This window comes from Athene noctua, chromosome 7 (assembly GCF_965140245.1).
Source record: "Athene noctua chromosome 7, bAthNoc1.hap1.1, whole genome shotgun sequence".
In the NCBI taxonomy this organism is placed as follows: domain Eukaryota; kingdom Metazoa; phylum Chordata; class Aves; order Strigiformes; family Strigidae; genus Athene; species Athene noctua.
Window position 1 is genome coordinate 22,688,118 of NC_134043.1, and position 19,281 is coordinate 22,707,398.

The following is a 19,281-nucleotide window of genomic DNA, read 5'->3' on the forward strand; positions in this document are numbered from 1 at the left end:
TTGAAGCCTGTTAGAGAAGAGAAATTATGCAAATTGGTGTCACGCTAGGCTACTGCACACATGCTGGTAATGCATAACAACTAGCTCACTGATGAATATACTTCATCTTAAGCAAGAGTCATTGTCAGCACTGAGATGTTCTTTGTATCATGGTTAACAGTTTATTATTTTTCTTATGGATAAAAGAGAGTGTTCTCATTTAAAATCCTCATTAGAATAAAACTGCTGTAAAAGTAATGCTGGAGAACTATAGCGATGAATTATGACTGATTACATTATACAATTAAGGTATATTGTGAAACAATAGGAAGATCCCTTCAAAAAATTAAGCAGTTGTTGCTCACTCTCTGTGAATGACTAAGTGGCTTTAATTCTTCAGCTCCTGCATGTAAAAGACTTGATAAATAGATCAGGCTCAGGATCAATTAGTGTCACAATGATCTTTAGTATTAATGAAGCAAAGCTGCTAGGATTGAACCGGTTTATCTGTACCCTCTATGACAGCATCTTAAGCTAACATGCACTGCATTGTCTGTCTAGTACTGGGCATGGGAACCAATACGCAGAACACACAGGTTTGTGCAGCACTGGCCGATACAAGCACTCCCTGTGAGGAAGATATCTTAGTCCTGAAGAATTCTGATATCCTTAGCGGGACAAAAATCCAATATCAGATAAGCTGGTTACAGAAAATAGGTCGCTAACGTAAGTTTGCTGTTATTTTCTTCCCAGGTTTATCCTACATCTGTCTTAGATTTCTTTTTCCTCATCGGTACACAAAGCATATCAAGCTTTTCTGATTAGACTACAGCGAAGAGCCTGGTTTTGGTCTAAGGGTTATCATTCTGTTGTAGCCCTTCATCCTTCCATTTTAACATTAACACATGAATTTTGTTTGCCCTGTTAAATTGCTGCCAAAAGAGGCAGAGAAAACCTTCTCAGGTATTGATTTTTCACACATGGGGACTGTAGCTCGTAGTCACTTGATTTGCCACCTGCAGTTTATAACTGAATGGGCTCATGGGATGATAAACTTCATTTTAGTGCCGAGTTCCCAGCCTGAGGTGAAATTGATGTGTTAGCTGTTAATCATTTGTAACTGCTTTAATGTATTTTGCTTTTTGGAATTCTATTTAGATGACTAATATAAATAGCATTTTTGCAGTAGAGATGCCACTGATCAGAACTTCCTGTTTGAATTGTTGATCCTAACTGGCTTTCAGATATTTGGATCTGGTCTTGGATATTCTTTTCTGCTTAATATTTTTTTTTTTTATCTTTCTGGTTTTCATTGTTAGATTTATCATATAATAATTATGAACTATTATCATTATGAACTATTATTAATTTTATTCCACATTTGGTCATTGGAGATGTATATATGGAACTAGTTAGCGATCAAACAGATGAAATGTATTATAGTTGCTCATGAATGAACAGGGGCTTTATTTTCAGTGGTACTCAAAACTTCACTAGAAGTTTCTGTTAATTTTTATGTTAGTACCCTTTACCTCACAGGATAAGACAACTCTGCAAAAATACTTGGTGTACCATGTGCAGGAAGCGATTTTTTGCAATAATTTGAATCTCAGCAAAGCATTCAGTCTTTCATCACTGATTACAATTTTTGCTGTTGGTCCCAGCTTCCATTATAGGTTTTCTTAAATACACAGTACCAGCCAGAAACCTTGGAAGTGTAATTTTTCAATTAAAAATACATTTTGTTAGTTTTGGGAAGACATGATAAAAATATATTTCTTGCACGTTAGTGAGAAGTGCAAGTTTGCTTTAGTAGTCATCTCGGAGGATTATGCAGTCTTTATATGCCTTGTCTTGGCCATTTTTTTGCTTAACTTCCAGTGTTAACATTGATTATAGGATATTTATGTTGAACCTTAGTGAAAGTCTTCTGAAGTTTTGTGAGAAAATCCTTTCTCACAGCAGATTGGATCCAGCTTTGACGGAAAATTAGAAATCCTCTAAATAAATATGCTTCCACAGTTTTCATAAAAATCTGTGTCAAGCTAGAGGAATGAACTGTAAGCAGTATCTGCCATGAGTGGGATACAGGTTGAATTTTGTCCTTCATACATTCTGCTTTGGTTGTTTCACCCATGTGCTAACAATTCCACCTTAAACATAGCAGATGTCCTTTTGGGGTATCAGGGGAAAGAAAGAATCATAATTCTTTGTGATGGTAGGAAATTAAAAAGATACAGATGTATCAAACTCATTAGCTTTACTGTTCATGAAACAAGTTGCTTTGTGGCTTTCTTAGTTTTGTGAATTACTGTTTACAAATCTTTTCACTTTAGCTACATTTCAGCTTTTGTGCATATTCAGTTAGAGAAGTTCAGCTATGGTAGACCAGAATAAATCATGGTGTATCTATGAAATTCTATGAAAATGAGTGGGATTGAATGATTCTAACAGAAAGAAATTTGATTACTAATATAATACCACTGACATCAGTGAAGATTAGATAGAAGAATCAAAGCACTGAGAAACTTTCTGAAGTACTAGTGATCATTTTTATTAAAAAAGATGGAGTGGCTTGAGTTCACCCTCATCTTTAAGACCTTCCTACTCTAGAAAACCCTATTGGTTGCTTGTTCTGTTTTTGGTCATGCAGTAGATTGAGGCAGTGTTTAATTTAACTTAAAGTTCAGGGCCCCATTCTGTGCATGCTAAGCAGATCTCTTTAAGGCTAGTACTACAATGTCTGCAAGTCCCATTCAACTAAAAAATGGCTTGCAGGTGAAGCAAACTGATATGACTGTTGGAGACAGCAGATGTCACAAAGCCATGAGTCTGTGGTAAGAAAGAAGCAACTTCAGAATGAATTACTGGGAAGGAGACACTTGATATTTGAGGGAGATGCAGTTACGAAGAACCCAAGATGTCAGTAGTATTACCTGGACTCAGTGGAAGATAGAAGTTTAGCAAGACTGTTGTGGCGCTTGCTTGGGAGTCGCACAATGAGGTGCTAAATAGTTCTGGAGTAAAATAACTTTGTGACCCAACAACAGAGTTAGCAGTGAATCCTGATCTGACATGGGTCTTCAGGAAAGGCTAAAAATGCATACCTGGTAAGAGCAGCATTAGATTTGCAGGGTAGCTGGTCAGGGGCCAAGCTGTACTTCACATTTGCCTAAATGCATCCTAGATCTGTTTGTTTATGAAATTTGTCCATCCAGAGTAGTCTACTTTTCTGTTTGGTTTATGAACAATACAGAAATGATCAGTCATTGGACAAAGGTTAATGCTTTACTCGTAAATATAAGGGTGCATAAGAGTTAACTTATAAAAATTCATAATGCAACAGGTTATGATGCAATGAATCTAAATGGAAACGCAACTGGATTGTCTGGTCTAGGCACATATGTCTTTCCTACCGTGCATATTCCAGGATATCAATGGAGAGATTTCTGGTTTAGACTCAAACATTTGATCCAAGAATTTGAATTAAGTTTATAATCTTATAAATGCTTGTGGTTCAGAACTGATTTTGGAGTGATTGCGTGAAATTTTCATTTGACTAGTGTTCAAAAAATCAAGTTGTTTTTTTCTCTTTATTTCTAGAGAAGGAGGTGACACCTACATTTCTCTGCCATGACATCAGTAGCTGTTTTGTGGGGAGTTTGTTGTGGTTGATCTTAGGAATGGGGTTGTGTTTCATGCTGTGATGAACTAGAAGCATAGACAAGACAAGAGACTAAATGTTTACAATGCTTTCCTCAGAACTAGTGTCCAAACACAATCCATTGCCACTGGTTATTACTCTGTTCTGGCCCTGTGGCTGATATTACAAATCTAAAAGTTTAGATTATCTAGTCCATCCATATAAAGGAAGCAGAAGGAAAGAAAGTAATAAAGATACTCCTGCATTTAAAGGACTTTATGTAGAGATAGAGAGTGTAGGTAAGCACAACTAGTAAAAAGTTAAAAACCTTCAGTCAAAGTACGTGGAAGGGCAGAACATATTTCCCAGTTACATCCTTTCCATCTCCATTTTGAATACCCACAGTTTCATGGTTTGTATAATCAACAGATTATACTCACTGTATAATCAGTTCACCATTCTATAAACTGAATTTAGCAGGAGTGTTCTCAGGGTTCTACTGTATAAATAATAGCAGTTCTATTCCTGATTGTCCTATTTTTCCCTTATGTTGGTCTAATGAAAAGATGTGATCAGTTAAAGTATGCTTCTTTTTGTTTGTAGATTGTATAGCATCAGTAACAACTTTTGAACATACTTTTATCCTTCTCCTTCACCTCCTTCCATCACTGACCTTTATCCTAGAAAGAACTATGCACATCACGTTCTGCAGTCTCTCTTTCCGAGACCAGTTGAGAACAGTTACAGGATGGTGTGTTGGTGGATTATTTTGTATGCTTTATTTGAAAATATTGACATTCTCTTTGTTTTAACCTAGCCAGTGAGAAACAGCAAGAGGAGACTAGCAAGGAAGCTGTTCTGACTATTGATTTTCTGGTGCTTTTTGGTGGTTCATTAATTCCTCTAACAATTGCTTCTTAGGTAGCTGTCTGGGTGTGACCATTACTAGCCAGCAGAATAGGGGCTGTCATGGCTGGGTGAAGCCATAGCTGATAATGTCAACTTCACCTACTGAATTCTTCTATGAGTTATTCATTTAGTATGGAATCAATAATGAACTGCCTACAAATAGTGAAATACCTGCATTTTGAATGTGACATTCTTATTGTTCCACAGTATGTGTGGATACCAGAAGTGTAAGCCAGCTGTTTCACAAGAGAGACAAGAAGGGCTAGACAAATAGGACATTGCAAAAATTAGCCCTGTGCATGAATTCTTCATGTGGAAACAGTATGGTAAGTTTTGTTTCACTAGCGTTGACTGGTGTTGCTATTATGTCCCTGCCAGTGATATTAGAATTCAAAACTGTCTAGCACTGTATAGCATGACTATTAGAAAGCACCAGGCTGGAGTGAGGCTCTTAATAATTTCAGAACCTCTACAGATGTCCCATTTTACTGTGAGTTAGAAAAGGGTGCGTGCTGGAAGGCAGCAGGCAGATCACTGTTGTATAGAAGTTGAGCAAGGCAGTACTGAAAATAGAACAGTAATTGTAAAGCTATTTCTGGCACTGTTTTTCTTGCTTATGAGTCCCTTTTGTCCCTGTAATTTCAAAGAAAGCTGTGATAATATATTTTAAGGAAAAGTTGCTGATTTTATTCCAGAAGTAATTATAACATAAAAAAAATCTTCATGTAGATACTTTATATAGGGTTTGTTTTTTCATTTTGTCTTCACAACACAGGTGAAGATCACAATAGAACTTCTAGGACACCACATACTTTTCCATATGGCTATTCTGAGGCTGTTCAGAGCCATGGAATACAATTGGAAGGCTAGTTCACAGAGGGAAAAATTATTTATGTCCATAACCCATATTTCTTTTATAATATGTTATATTTTACATCAAACAATAATGTAGTCTGTTTTAGGGATAATGTTAAGGGGTGATAATATGCAATCACAGATTCTAATGTTGAACTTAGAGCGAAATATTTTTTTTTAAATGTAGATAAATGTTATTTTCACATTTACCTGACTGCAATCTAAGTTAGTCTGTCATGCCTGGTCTGACTTAATTTGTTCTGATTATTAAAGGTTTTCAAAATAGAAAAATCAACAACTAAAACATCAGCGTGTTATCAACATTATTCTCACACTAAATTCAAACCACAGCAATGTACCAGCTACTAGGAAGAAAATTATCCCTGCCAAAACCAGAACAAAGTGATATGAAGAATTCTTGGCCCAGGTGGCCAAGAAGGCCAATGGCATCCTGGCTTGTGTCAGCAATAGCGTGGCCAGCAGGGACAGGGAAGGGATCTGACCCCTGTACTCGGCACTGGTGAGGCTGCACCTCAATTCCTGTGTTCAGTTTTGGGCCCCTCACTACAAAAAGGACATTGAATTACTCGAGCGTGTCCAGAGAAGGGCACGAAGCTGGTGCAGGCTCTGGAGGACGTTGTACAGGGAGCGGCTGAGGGAACTGGGGGTGTTTAGTCTGGAGAAGAGGAGGCTGAGGGGAGACCTCATCGCCCTCTACAGCTACCTGAAAGGAGGCTGCAGAGTGCTGGGGATGAATCTCTTTAACCAAGTAGTAAGCGATAGAACAAGAGGTAATGGCCTCAAATTGTGCCAGAGGGGAAGGTTTAGGTGTTAGGTGTTGGAATGGGCTGCCCAGGGAGATGGTGGAGTCCCCATCCCTGGAGGTGTTTAAGAGTCGGGTTGACATAACACTTAGGGATATGGTGTAGTTGAGAACTGTCATTGTTAGGTTAGTGGCTGGACTAGGTGATCTTCAAGGTCTTTTCCAACCTAGATGATTCTGTGAAGAAACCCATGATATTTACTTTAATGATGGAGAATATCTCTTTTTATGGGTAAATGAAAAAACTGCTGTCAATGACTGAAGCCTGTTAATAATTTTTGTCTTACCCTATTCTTTGTCTTGGTTGGTTAACTTTTACAAGATTTATTTTAAGTTAGCGTACTATCTCTGCTTTAAAAAAAAAATCATACTGTTTGACCCTATTTAAGTCTGAGAGCAGTTTGACCAAAATCATCAAGTTGTCCTTACTTTTGCTTTGTGTTCTGTCTCTTCCTAAGTATGCAAAACAGGGTTTGGAAGAGTGCTATGGGCTTATTGATAGCATGTAGTCATTCCACAAATAGCGTAAGTGTGTGGAGTCCCAGATAGCTTTGTGTAAGTTGTTCCCTATCCAGTAGAGTTAATTGCCAAAGTGTAATTTTTCAGCATCTGGTGTGGGCTATTCTGCTTGCCTGCATGGAACAGATTTAACCACTGAGAAACCTCCTCCAGCTGGTGGCAGAAATCATGAAATACTTGTAATCAGTAGGTGCTCTAATAGGTTGAGGCTCCCTCTGGGGAGGGCATTGCTAAGTTTTTCACAGCAAGAAGCCACTCTTTGTACGTCATTTCAAAGCCCAAAGACATGTGAGGCCTGATGTGGGGGGAATGAAAGAAGCTTCTTCCTAAAGAAATTTCAGCTTCAGCATTTTAGTGTTTCTTCTGAATATGTGGTTGTTGTAAAAGTGGTTGCATTCATATGTAACTTTTCACTGTAGAAATAAAAAGGAAATGACAGCCCTTGTTTAAAAAAAGGACATTTTGTTTTCCGAAGCTCAGAAAATCAAGAAACAGGGAAAAAAAAAAAAAAAGCACACATTCACTTTACAAATTCAGCTTTTTCCTTTAATGTTTACTGTTTACGTGGATTGAGAGCAGCCCTGCAGAGAAGGACTTCGGGAGTAAAAGCGGATGGAAAACTGACTATGAGCCAGCAGTGTGCACTCACAGTCCAGAAAGCCAGCCACATCCTGGGCTGCATCAAGAGAAGTGTGGCCAGCAGGTCGAGAGAGAGGATTCTCCCCTTCTACTCCACTCTCATGAGACACCACCTGGAGCTCTGGGGCCACATAAGAAGGATGTGAACCTGCTCAAGTGGGTCCAGAGGAGGGACATGAAGATGATCAGAGGCTGGAGCACCTCCCCTGTGAGGACAGGCTGAGAGAGTTGTGGGTGTTCAGCCTGGAGAAGAGAAGGCTCCAGGGAGACCTTATAGCGACCTTCCAGTACTTAAAGGGGGCTACAGGAAAGATGGGGAGGGACTCTCTATCAGGAAGTGTAGTGATATGATGAGGGGTAATGGTTTTAAACTAAAAGAGGGTAGATTTAGATGAGATATAAGGAAGAAATTCTTCACTATGGGGGTGGTGAGGCCCTGGCACGGGTTGCCCAGAGCAGCTGTGGCTGCCCCCTCCCTGGCAGTGTTCAAGGCCAGGTTGGACGGGGCTTTGAGCAACCTGGGCTAGTGGAAGGTGTCCCTGCCCAGGGCAGGGGGTTGGAACTAGGTGATCTTGAAGGTCTCTTCCAACCCAAACCAGTCTATGGTTCTATGACTTTGTGGGTTTTCTTAAAAAGAAATCCAGATTTTACAATATTGAAGATAATAGCTATTAGAAGATAGTGTCCATAATACATACTGTTCTTTTGCTCTTTTGTGATGTAAAACATCCACATCTATCATGGGAATGTCATAAGAGTTACTATGTTGTGTGCAATGGCCACTTTCACTGATGGTAGCTGTAGAACCTCATTTGGATATGTACTGCTTGAATTCAAGAAGAGGCTGTTTTAGTTTAAGCTGAAGATGTTTATGGTATGTATGGCAAATCTGATTTCATGTAATGGAATGCTGCCTGTAAATGCTGCCTTGTTATCACAATGCATAGAAGTGCTCACTAAAATTTTTCTTCAGTCCTCCACCAGGACTCCATCTGTAACAATTTTGTGTTAGATTTTATTCTGTGAACATTGTCTTCTGGTATAAAGAAATGTTAATGTATTTTGTAAATTTGGAGATACCAAAGGATTAATTATTAATCAGAACAAAAGCAGGCAATGACACTAGATTGTTTTGGTTTGTTTTCAGAAAAAGCATATTTATCTACAACAGCTGCTTGGAAGGAGGCATCATAATAAATATTACATTGGTACAATGAGTGCCATGCATCATTTTCTGGACAATTTGTGTGATAGGGAAGTTGTTATAGGGACAGTGAAATAAATATCAGTGGTTTTTGTTTTGGTTTTGTTTTTTTTTTTGTAAGGTTGCATCAAAGCTGTTTGCAGTCTATTCTTCTCTGTTTCTTTGCACAGGAACGTCTGTAGCATTTCTCCCAAAGCATTAAAATCACAGATGTTCAATCTGTTTGGTTTTTTTAATCTGAGATGCAACTGTTCCAATTTATGTTTGTATTCAACACCACACCCAACCCTACAAGCAAACCTTGCTCATAAGGTTGGCTTATCGGGAGCTATCATGTGGCTGCAGTCTTCAATGCATGTAGTACAGTCTGTTCACTGATTTCAGAGAAATATTTCACCTGACCTGCTTCCCCGTTGAGGTGCTAACTGTATGTGTTCAGAATATTGTTATTTGCTTCTGGTGTGCTATATTGGATCCAGGTAGTGAGAAACTGTACTAATAACTTAGATTATTGACCCACAACCACAGATAAATGACATTGACTCTAGCTTTTTTTTTTTTTTTTTCCCCTCACCCTTCTCTTCTTTTTCTTCCTTTGCATTTTTCTGGTCAAGAGACAAAAGCAATTTGCTATAGTATTTGGCACCATCTTTGGTGCAAATACAGTTTTAACCAAGGAGGGAAATAGAGTTTTTTTCTAAATGTGCCTGCCATTGTTTAAAAAACCGTTATACTTCTAACCTGACTTTGGCAACAGCCATTTTTTGTGCCTGCTATATGGTAAATTACTTTAACAACATGTAAACGTTTTGTCTTAGGATCTAAATTAATTTAAAAATATTTTCTGGAAAGGAACAAAGCATGCAAATGAGTTTACATATATGCTTTCATTTTGCATATTGCTATACAGACCTGCACTGCATGTGAATTTGCATACAGCTTACTTTCTTCTCTATCATGAACAGAAGTCACAATTATTTCTTTAATTAGATTGAAGAGCTGCTACTTCATTCCGTATTATTTTATCAGTTTCCCCAGCCTGGCTCCTGTTTCTTTCTGACTAAATTGCTCATGCCAAATCGTTGTCACTAAGGCTGGAAATAGTGAAGAGGTAAATAGGACAGCAAGTTTTTAAAATTATTTCAAGCAGGTTTGCAGATATCAGACATTCTTAGAAAGAAATGGCTCAAACCTTAAAATTGAAGTGTTTTTTTGAGGTGCTAGTTGATCCATCTCCAAAAATCAAGAGCTTTTGCAGTCAGTCTTCAGTTGCTTTTGTCAAGATAATTTTCTTATTTTTCTGCTTTGGCTTGTTTATGGATCTCAGACTTTACAGCTCCTAGTTAAATGTACAGATAGCTGAAGTGGTCTACCAAATGACAGCCAACAAATGGGCAAATAATATTTTTTCTTAGAGAAACCATGAACCAGTCAGCTTCCCTAATGATGAATTATACAAGAAGGTTTAGTTAATCTCATCTTAAACTTCATCCTTCCTTTCTCTAATTCCAGTTCAGGGACAAGATCTAGGTTCTCACTAGTTGAAATAAAATCCTAAAATGGTATTGGCATTTTCCTAATCGCCATAACTTGCTATCTGTGTAATTTCAAGGGTGGGAAAGAGCCTTTAACATAGGCTGCAGTGATCCATACATCACTCAGGAGTGTTTGGGGAAACAACTCCCCTGACCAGGAGATCTCCTGAAGGTGGAGATGTAGTCAGCCAGTGTAGCTGACCATAATTTCAGCTGACTGAAATATAGAGCTAGAGGCAAGTGCAATTGTTGAGAACATCTCCAGTGATGAATGTCACCCCAGTGGTGTACCTGTTGCCTATTACCAAGTTAATTTGTGTTTTATGATAACAGCCAGCCCATTCTTAACTTCTATTAAACTAGTTATATGTAGCCCTGTTGTAGATATGGCGGATATGATGAAGTGTTACACCTGCTGAATGCCTGTCTGGCAATTATCTAGGGGGCATTAGACAAAAATATAAGTATGACATGGCTTTTTAATGCATGAGAAATAGGGCCATGCATCATGAGCCATGTTAAACCAATTGTGTAAAGTGTCCATTAAACGAGCATGCAGTAGAGGGAGGGATCAGATTTTGTCAGAACTTGTTAAAATCTGTTCAGAATGATGCAGTGTATGGGGCAATGTTTGAAGCAATACATACAGCAAAGTAAGTAAAGAGGTCTTCAGAGTTTTCTTTCCATTCCTTCATTTAGTGATCTTATCTTTCTGTCTGTATCACAATCAGTTATAATTCTGTCTGTATTTATTCTCTTCTAAATATTAGGATAATATTTGATTTCATTGTTATCACATGCCTTCTTTAGTACAAAGTTATTTAGGGCTTCCCACTGTATGTGTGTCTGCTTTGTTTTCCAGGAAGCCATTGTATGGATTGTTTCAATATAATTCCAGTATGATTGGACTAGAATCATTAGCTGATCCGTCAGATACCTGGGAAATTATAGAGACCATTGGAAAAGGCACTTATGGTAAAGTCTATAAGGTCGCCAATAAGAAAGATGGGAGTCTGGCAGCAGTAAAGATTCTGGATCCTATCAGTGTAAGTAAAAAATACTAAACTGTACCTTCATTGTTAATTTAAAAGAATTCTCAGAGTTGAAAGGTAAATCAAATGTGTAAGATATCAGAAGCGTCCTGAAGGGAGTCATTTTGCAAAATGCATTGACAGAAGGAGTTTGGTACCAGCACCTGAAAGCTGCAACTTAAAATTTCATCATCTTGTACGTTATTTGAAGACAGCATTTACCTAGTTTCTTTTTTAGGTTTATGTAATTCTTCTGGTACAAATTAGGTGTCTCTGCTTGGAGCATGGAAATGGCATTCCTCTTAGGGGGGCTGCCATAGCAGGGAAAATACAAGATGTTGTTAAACTTAATGTTCTTATTTTATTGTGTGTACTCCCTAAAACAATTACGTTTCTCATCACAGAAGTACTGTGAACTTTAGGATATTTTATAGTTACCTTTTATAAGTGGGTAATACTGTGAGGCAATAGTTAAGATAAAACCAGAAGAACAGCACAGCCCAAATTCTCAGAGGTGGTTCTGTGCCAACTCCAGTTTTAGTGGGTATTAAATGCCTAGCTTCCCTTGGGAACCAAGGCCCTTGTTTTCAATAGAAGATTTAATTGACAGCTGCTCAGGTTGGATCAAGCTGGAGTTTAATCATGACAGCTGGGCTAAAATACTTACTAAAAAAAGTTATGCTTCTGTCATCTATCACTGCTGAAATTCATCTTGGTGTTTTCTTGTATAAATATGAAGAAGGTAATAAATAAGATTATATCCTTTTTAGCAAAATGCAGAAACAAAAAAAAAAGGAAAATGCATGTAAGAGCTTATGTTCTAATAGTTACAGTCTGTGCAGAAACAGGGAAAGATTCAGTGCCTAGGTACTGTTCTGAGTGGTGGCCTGTGTGCTGATATTAAACAGTATTATGTAATTGTCTTTCATTAACAAATATTTAGTAATATTTGCTTATTTCATGGGTTTTGGTTTGTCTCTTTGTTTCCAATGTATGTCTTTTCCTCATAAGAATGTCTTTGTTTCTATTGAGGTCCCCTTTGAGGTTTTGTGAAATTGTTCTCTGTTTGGGTCCTGTCTGATGACCATAGAAAAAAGACTGAATCAAAGGTTCATATTTTTACAGTTAGCTACACATTTAAAATACGCATGTTTAAAAACAGGTTAGAAAATAATATGCATGTAAATTTCTTATTTAGACAACTGAGCAAAGTATCGTTTTTTCTCTTCTGGTTAAGTATATTATGCTTATCCTTGCAATCCTTGAAGAGCAACTGCTTGCTTTACACAGTTCACATTTCTGTATGTAAAAAAAAAGCAGAAGTGGCATAATTTGGTGTGGATTAAATTTACAGTGTTGTGTGAGTACTTTCACCTGCATTAAAGTAAAACCATTTAAATGTGCAAACTAAATAAAAAATAGCTATTTTTATCTGTGAGACGTTGATTTTGTTTCCTATGAACTTACTGTGTTTATATGTTCTCTATGTTTGTGTTTTTTATTTAGGATGTAGATGAAGAAATTGAAGCAGAATATAATATTTTGCGGTTTCTTCCCAATCATCCTAATGTTGTTAGATTTTATGGGATGTTTTACAAAGCAGATCAATATGTGGGAGGACAGCTCTGGCTAGTACTTGAGGTAAAAACATTTTGATAACATTGCATCTTAACTAGCAAATATTGGGGGGGGGGGGGTTTATTGCTAGAAGAGTCACAGACTTTTGTGATTCTCTGATTAATCACTGTTAATCAAAGGACTGGTGATAGATGATGTGTAGTAGCCTACTGTTGAAAATCACATCCAGACTGCCTCCAAAGCAAGCAGATCTTTTTGGTAAGAATGGTTTGCCTAAAAACAGCTTGATTTTTTTTTTTTTCATGTTGGAGGATACATTAGAAAAAACATTTCTCTAAACTTTTGGAAAGCTCAAGCACTTAAGGGGAATGGACAAGATGATGAAGCAGTAACATGGAGGACAGTTAACAATCATGCTGCCTATTGCAAAAGTGGACAGAGACAATGTATTGGGAAATATATTTTATGGTAATTTAAAACTAGAGGCTGGTTGTTGTTGAAAACCTAGCAACAGAAATGCCTTCTATTAACTCTTCTTGTTCAGTGGCAATCAGTATTCTTGCAATGAAAAATGTATTTTGGTGGTCTTGTTGCCAGTTAAAAGACTGCCGAAGATTGTTGCAAGATGATAATTTCTTCTAGACATTTTCTAGGCTTAAGTGATACAGAGATTTGAACAGACTGATGGGCAGTAACAGACCATTCAAACATTTCTCTCTAGACGGGTGAAAGCATTAACTTTTAAATTAGGAGTAATTTTAGAAATTCCATTCCCTGTTCTTGAATGGTGAATTAAATTAGGATAGGGAATCTTTATTTCCACCTTAAGTTGTGGAATCCCAGCAATACGTCTAACTTCTGTGTACTGCAGAATTATGGAGCTTCAATAAAAACCTTTGGCTGTGCTTCATCTTAAATTTCAGTAACTGTCAAAAAAAGTGGCTTTAGTATTTATCTTTTGATGGTGTTTTCTATTACAGTAGAAAACCTGCCTGCTGTCTTTGTGTTGAGTTTGGGCTTGGTTTCCCACGTGTTTTCTTTTTTTAATATATGCATATCTGAAAGATGCATCACATGTGGTATTCCATATAGCAAAATTTTGTAAAGCAAAATTGTGACATATTCTATGTAAGAAAATTGAATGTAGAATTTGAGAGTGTTAGGTGTTTCTACAGACCTTATCAATTAAGTATGTTCATTTCAGGTGTTTTTTGGTGCACATTGCTCAAAGTTTTAAAGAAATACGACATTTTAAAATATGTGTTTTCCTTATACAGATAAATTTACTAGACAAGGCAAACTTTTTCTTGCCTTGGAATTTACATGCAAATTTATGTATCTATAGCAATTACTTTTTATATTATAAATTAATGACACTTTTTCAGTAAAAGGGAATATACAAAGTATGCAGACTTTGATCACTGAGTCTTTGAAATATGTTCGTTGGATGTGTGACTTCCAAAATTTGTAACAAAAAGGTGGAAATTTTTTTTTTCCTTTAGGCACAATTTTGCCGTGTTTACTCACTACAAGCAGCACCTCACTTTGATATATGTCTAGGATGAGGAAGGGTAACAAAAAGCGGACACCATATATATTTTTATGACAATGCAATTCTTGGATAGGTGTAGCACAGACAACTGTAAAGCAAGCTTCCCTACTTTTCCATCTAAGTGTCCACTTTTTAAGGTATTACCATTAGCTATAAAGTGGTAATGAAGTTTACAAGTTCATTTTGCCCTAGATCTTTGCTGACTGTCAAGAACAGTGTAACTGACATCAGCAGTAGTGTTTGTGGGATATATTTATTTTCAGAGTCAGTCATTCATTTAACATATGCTACCAAACATCTGTCAGTCTGTATCATTTTTCATTCACAACCAGCTTGGGTGTTTTTTGAAATGAGGGCATACTTTTCTATATTTTATTTCCAGGGTAGAGATAAGTTTAGTACAGCCTGTCTCAACAGAACATTTAGCACAATGAAAGCAATAAATAAAAATCTTTGACGTAATGTCTTGTCAGCAAATGGTTAAACATGGAAAGAAAAACATGCAGTTTCTTTCCTGAGATGTTGAAGTTCTCCTGTAAATACATTTGATGATTGATATTGAGCTGAATGCTCCCACCTTATTGATTTTTTTTAAAAAAATCCCTATTAATTAATTAAAAAGAAAAGTAAAATTCCTGCAGAACTCATCAATGTTTTCAGTGATGAAATTTTGCTTCAGGATCTTATTTACATAAAGGATGTTTTATCATGTGATCTCGTCCTTTCCACAAAACTTTTAGTCTAGTGAAATTTTTTGATGCAAGGGGAATTTATTAATAAATGAAGAAAAATATCAACATATCATAGAAATTAGTTATTGAACTGATCCACAACTCAAAAGCTATTTGAGAGCTGCAAAACTTGAGAGTTTGTAGAACATCTGTTTTCATGCCATTCTCCTTATTTTCAAGTTAACACTGATAATGTAAAATGAACTTGTGTTGAAGTGCATGAGATTTCTGTATGGCACAAAGGACGATAATGGTGCCTGCTACAAAAACAGGTCTAGAGGAGAAAAATTCAATGAAAGGAAGGCAATCAGTTCTCCCATTATTTTTTTTGTTGAACAGTTTTGTATATTTAAGAAAAGGACAGAGAATGAGGAGAAAGGACGGAGGCAAATAGCTGTTTAGAAGGGCATGGACAGTAAACTAATGGTGTGGATGAAAATGTTTTTACAAAGATTCTAATTTTACTTTTTCTCTTGCTCTTTTGATGTATGGCAGCACATTAGTGGGAAATGCTTGCAAGAAGCTGCTTTTCTGGATCAGAATGTTTCATCTCAGTTGTTGGCAGCACATGCCATCAAATCTGAGTATAGAGATATGACTTCTGTCTACTTTATATTGCCTGCCAGCAGGAGCATTGATGGAGTGAAAGTTTAAAATGACTGTAATTTGTTGCCTCCCAGTTATCAAGAGCATCAGTCTTTTCTGTCTAGCCTTTTCCTTGCACAAAAGCAGTTTTTCAAAAAGGCAATGCACGTATTATTGTGCAAATACTCAAATAATGTAAACTGGACTTATAAATCCTCTTTTAACAACAAAATACAGTCCTGTTCATCATATTTTGATTTTTAGTTACATTTTACAAATGATACTTTATAATCTTTGTTTTTCACTTCCCTCTCCCCACTCAGACTGCTGTGATTTATTATTAGCATTGCTAATAAAATATGTCCTAAGGTGGTTTGACAACATAAATAATTGCAAGGTAAAAATCTAGTTGTTTCCAGCTGTGTGTTGTAGTGTGGTTTTGCACAGTAGGTGTTCAGAGCCTAAACAAGTATATTCGGTAACTGAGGACTTGTCTTGCTTTTTTCCCCCCTTGCAACTCCCCCCTTCACAGCTGTGCAATGGAGGTTCTGTCACAGAGCTTGTCAAAGGCCTGCTGAAGTGTGGCCAACGGTTGGATGAAGCTATAATCTCATACATCTTATGTGGTGCTCTCTTGGTAAGGATGTTCATTGGGCTTGTAACGACAGCAGAGGGTGCAATTTACCCATCTCATACATACATTTTCCATTTATAATGTATGGTAATGTTGACAATATTATGTGGGCTATTATAGCAGCAGGGGTTGTATCAAGCATGTAATCCGGTGGACAGATGTTTCTATAGAGTATGTGCAGATTGTCTTCATTACATTCCCTAATAGTAGGGTAATTGTTTTTAAATAAGGGAGTAAACTTATTTTTGTTACTGCTGGTATATAGGGCCTTCAGCATTTACACAATAACCGGATCATTCATCGTGATGTGAAAGGGAACAACATTCTCCTGACAACAGAAGGTGGAGTCAAGCTCGTTGACTTTGGTAATGACCACTTCCCATTTGTTTTCCTGATACATGCAGTTTAGTCAAAGGCATCTGTTTACTTTCCCCTGGGAAGGCAGAATGGCATAGTGAGACACTTTTTCAGAAGGAAACACAGAATTATTTTAAGAAAAAATGGAGAACGAACCTGATCCAACAAGAATAAAAATTCTAACTAAAACCAGTAATAGACTTCTAACTTAAAAGCTTAAACATAATAATTTAATAATTAAAAACAGTTCTGAAGTTGCCATTTTATTTGCAAAGCTCTTTTGCATTTCACAAGGAATGTCAGTTTCAGGGCAGTTGTCCTCCTAATTTAAATTTAGATATTCTGTCTTTTGCATATGAAAAGGAAACATTCTTCTATCTGAAATGGCTTTTGCTAGCCTTAAGCATATTTTTTCCCTCTGAGCAGAAGGTAAAATGGTCCCTTGGGTCCAAAACCCAACATCCATTTAATTTGTGATTATTGCTGTTAAATTTGAGCATCGCCAGTCTGGATACGTCATAAGAAACAGGAGAGAGAGAGGTAGATAGAAAGGGTCTTGGCAATAGATTTTAACTTAGTTCAGCATTTTTCCCATTAAACATGCACTTAGAAAAACAAGGAAATGCTCTGGTCCCTCAGATATGTATGCAATGGAATGGACAATTTTATTAAAGGTAACAGAAACAAATTATTAGTAATATGATTTATTAATGAAACTATAAAATGCATAAGGTAATAATTGAGAATAGTGTTGTGTGAATAACAGATGTTTGTTTAGGAGTGCATGAAGGTAAAAAAAACTTCACAAAATGAGAGTAGTGTAAAATGGCATGCCAAAAAAATTCTGCAAATAATTAAAAAAAATTCCCAAAATATTAAATTTATGCAGTGGAAAGAGAATTTAATATTGATGTCATAGTATTATAAATTTAACATAAAAATCTGTTGAGGATGCTAAATAAGTCAGGAAACAGGAGACTTTAGTATCTTCTAGGGACAGCAGTTCATTATGTTGAATGGTAAAGGCAACAACTAAAATAGTGCTGGGAGAAACATATGGCCTGAAGAAAAACTTGGGGTCCTTGACCTAGTACTAAGGAGGAAGATCTCTTCTCATTTGGGGGAATTTTGGCAGTATGGTCTTTGTAACTACTCCTTTCTGGGAAAAGTTGGCTTTTCTCCTCAAAGCAAAATGTTTTTATCAGATATATCCAAGGCCTTAGCTGCAGTAGAAGCTTAGCTTTGAGCTCTGGCTTCCAAAGGCAGATCAGGATGCTGCAACTCCCAAGTGGCACATTCAGGGAAACTGAGAATCCCAACCTTTCTGATATCCCATGGGTCTCTCTGATTCCACATTTAGGTTTTAGGGATTTTTTTTGTACTTGTAAAGTTACAACAGTAACACTAGAAAATTACAACAAATATGACTACCTCAGAAAAAGCCATGAGTTAAATCTCCAGTGTTTCCTAACACTCGGTGGTAAGGAAATGCCAAGAAATGCCCCCGTATCTGTGGGCTTCCCGACTAAAGAAGCATCAGGCAGCAAGCTTTCATTAAGCTGCTATTTTTCCCCTCTAGCCCACTGCTGTAGTCACAGGAGGAACTCTGGGAACAAATTAGGACTGTGTCACAGGTGATACTCTTTGCAGAACTGTTTGTCTCACTTGTTGCAGAAAGTGGAAGATATATAGTGAAAAATGCAAGTTCAGGAAGAGAAGGGACTTGCAGTTCAGACAGTTGAATAGCATCAAATTAGGTACTACTCTTGTTTCTGCTGGTATTTCTCTGTGACGCTGGCAGTTCACTTGCATCAAACTTTTTAGAAGTGGCCACTCTGTTCCTCTTTTTCCTGAAAGGCAGTTTGAAACATCTTGTCCTCCTTTGCAGAAGACTATGTATTCTTGAACTGCAGCTGAGATCTATTACAGCTCTACTTGAGGCATGTGGAGTGCTTGAAAATTGAAAGATCTCAGATTAAGTACCCAAAAACAGTGGATTCTTTGGATATTTTTAGGTTAATCCCTGGAACTAATAATCCTTTCCTATTTTGCAGGAATGTTAAGGAGATTTATTGTTTGATGAGGAGGGAAGGAAACGTCAAAAGGAAAAGAGTAATTTTAAATTTAGAATAGGACTGGCAATACTAAATAAGTAACGAACTCAAGTCGATGGGGATAAAAAAGATATTAAATGACTACCTATTTGGTGAATGCTATCCATTCTGTCCACAGAATGAGACAGAATCCTGAAGAAAAACAGTTACTTCATATTCAGGGCTGTATATATGGATATTAGGTCACAGAGAGGATTACACAGATATCCTTAATGAGGCTTTTTTTTTTCCTTTATTGCATGACTTTACAACTTGCTTTTCCAATGTAACACACATTTCTTCCCTCAACTGCTCTCAACAGCATGATATATTTGAATAAATGTTGATCACGGTATAAGTCAACCCAAAATGTCTGCAATTTATTCATTTATTCTCATGTTTGTTCACTCTCTCACACTGTCTCCCTCTCTCAGCAATTTGATATTCTGCATAGTTTTGGAGTGGTGGTAGATAACAGCTACAAATTAAGCTACCTGAAGAGAGATCAGAGTTAAATGCACAGAGGCTCGCTGTAGGTCCTAGCCATTAACTTTCACAACAGTACTCAGGAAATCACCAAAGACTTGCAATCACACTGAAAGGTGAAAAATAAA

General features: G+C 37.0%; 1 protein-coding gene across 18 annotated transcripts in view; it reads left to right on the top strand.

The window, feature by feature from the left end:
* Window positions 1–19,281, top strand: part of MYO3B (myosin IIIB) — a 212,665-nt gene that overhangs the window by 19,419 nt on the left and 173,965 nt on the right. For 15 of the 18 annotated variants that reach the window (XR_012633931.1, XR_012633932.1, XR_012633933.1 and 12 more), the window contains 4 exons: window positions 10,969–11,152; window positions 12,644–12,778; window positions 16,116–16,220; window positions 16,483–16,582. Coding sequence is in view for 15 of the 18 variants with exons in the window: in XM_074910360.1 (XP_074766461.1) it covers window positions 10,969–11,152; window positions 12,644–12,778; window positions 16,116–16,220; window positions 16,483–16,582 (524 nt within the window). In the remaining 3 variants the exon portion in view is untranslated. Of the gene's footprint in view, window positions 1–4,738; window positions 4,858–10,705; window positions 10,760–10,968; window positions 11,153–12,643; window positions 12,779–16,115; window positions 16,221–16,482; window positions 16,583–19,281 lie in introns of those variants that run through there. The other 3 variants (XM_074910371.1, XM_074910367.1, XM_074910373.1) reach the window with 3 other exon arrangements.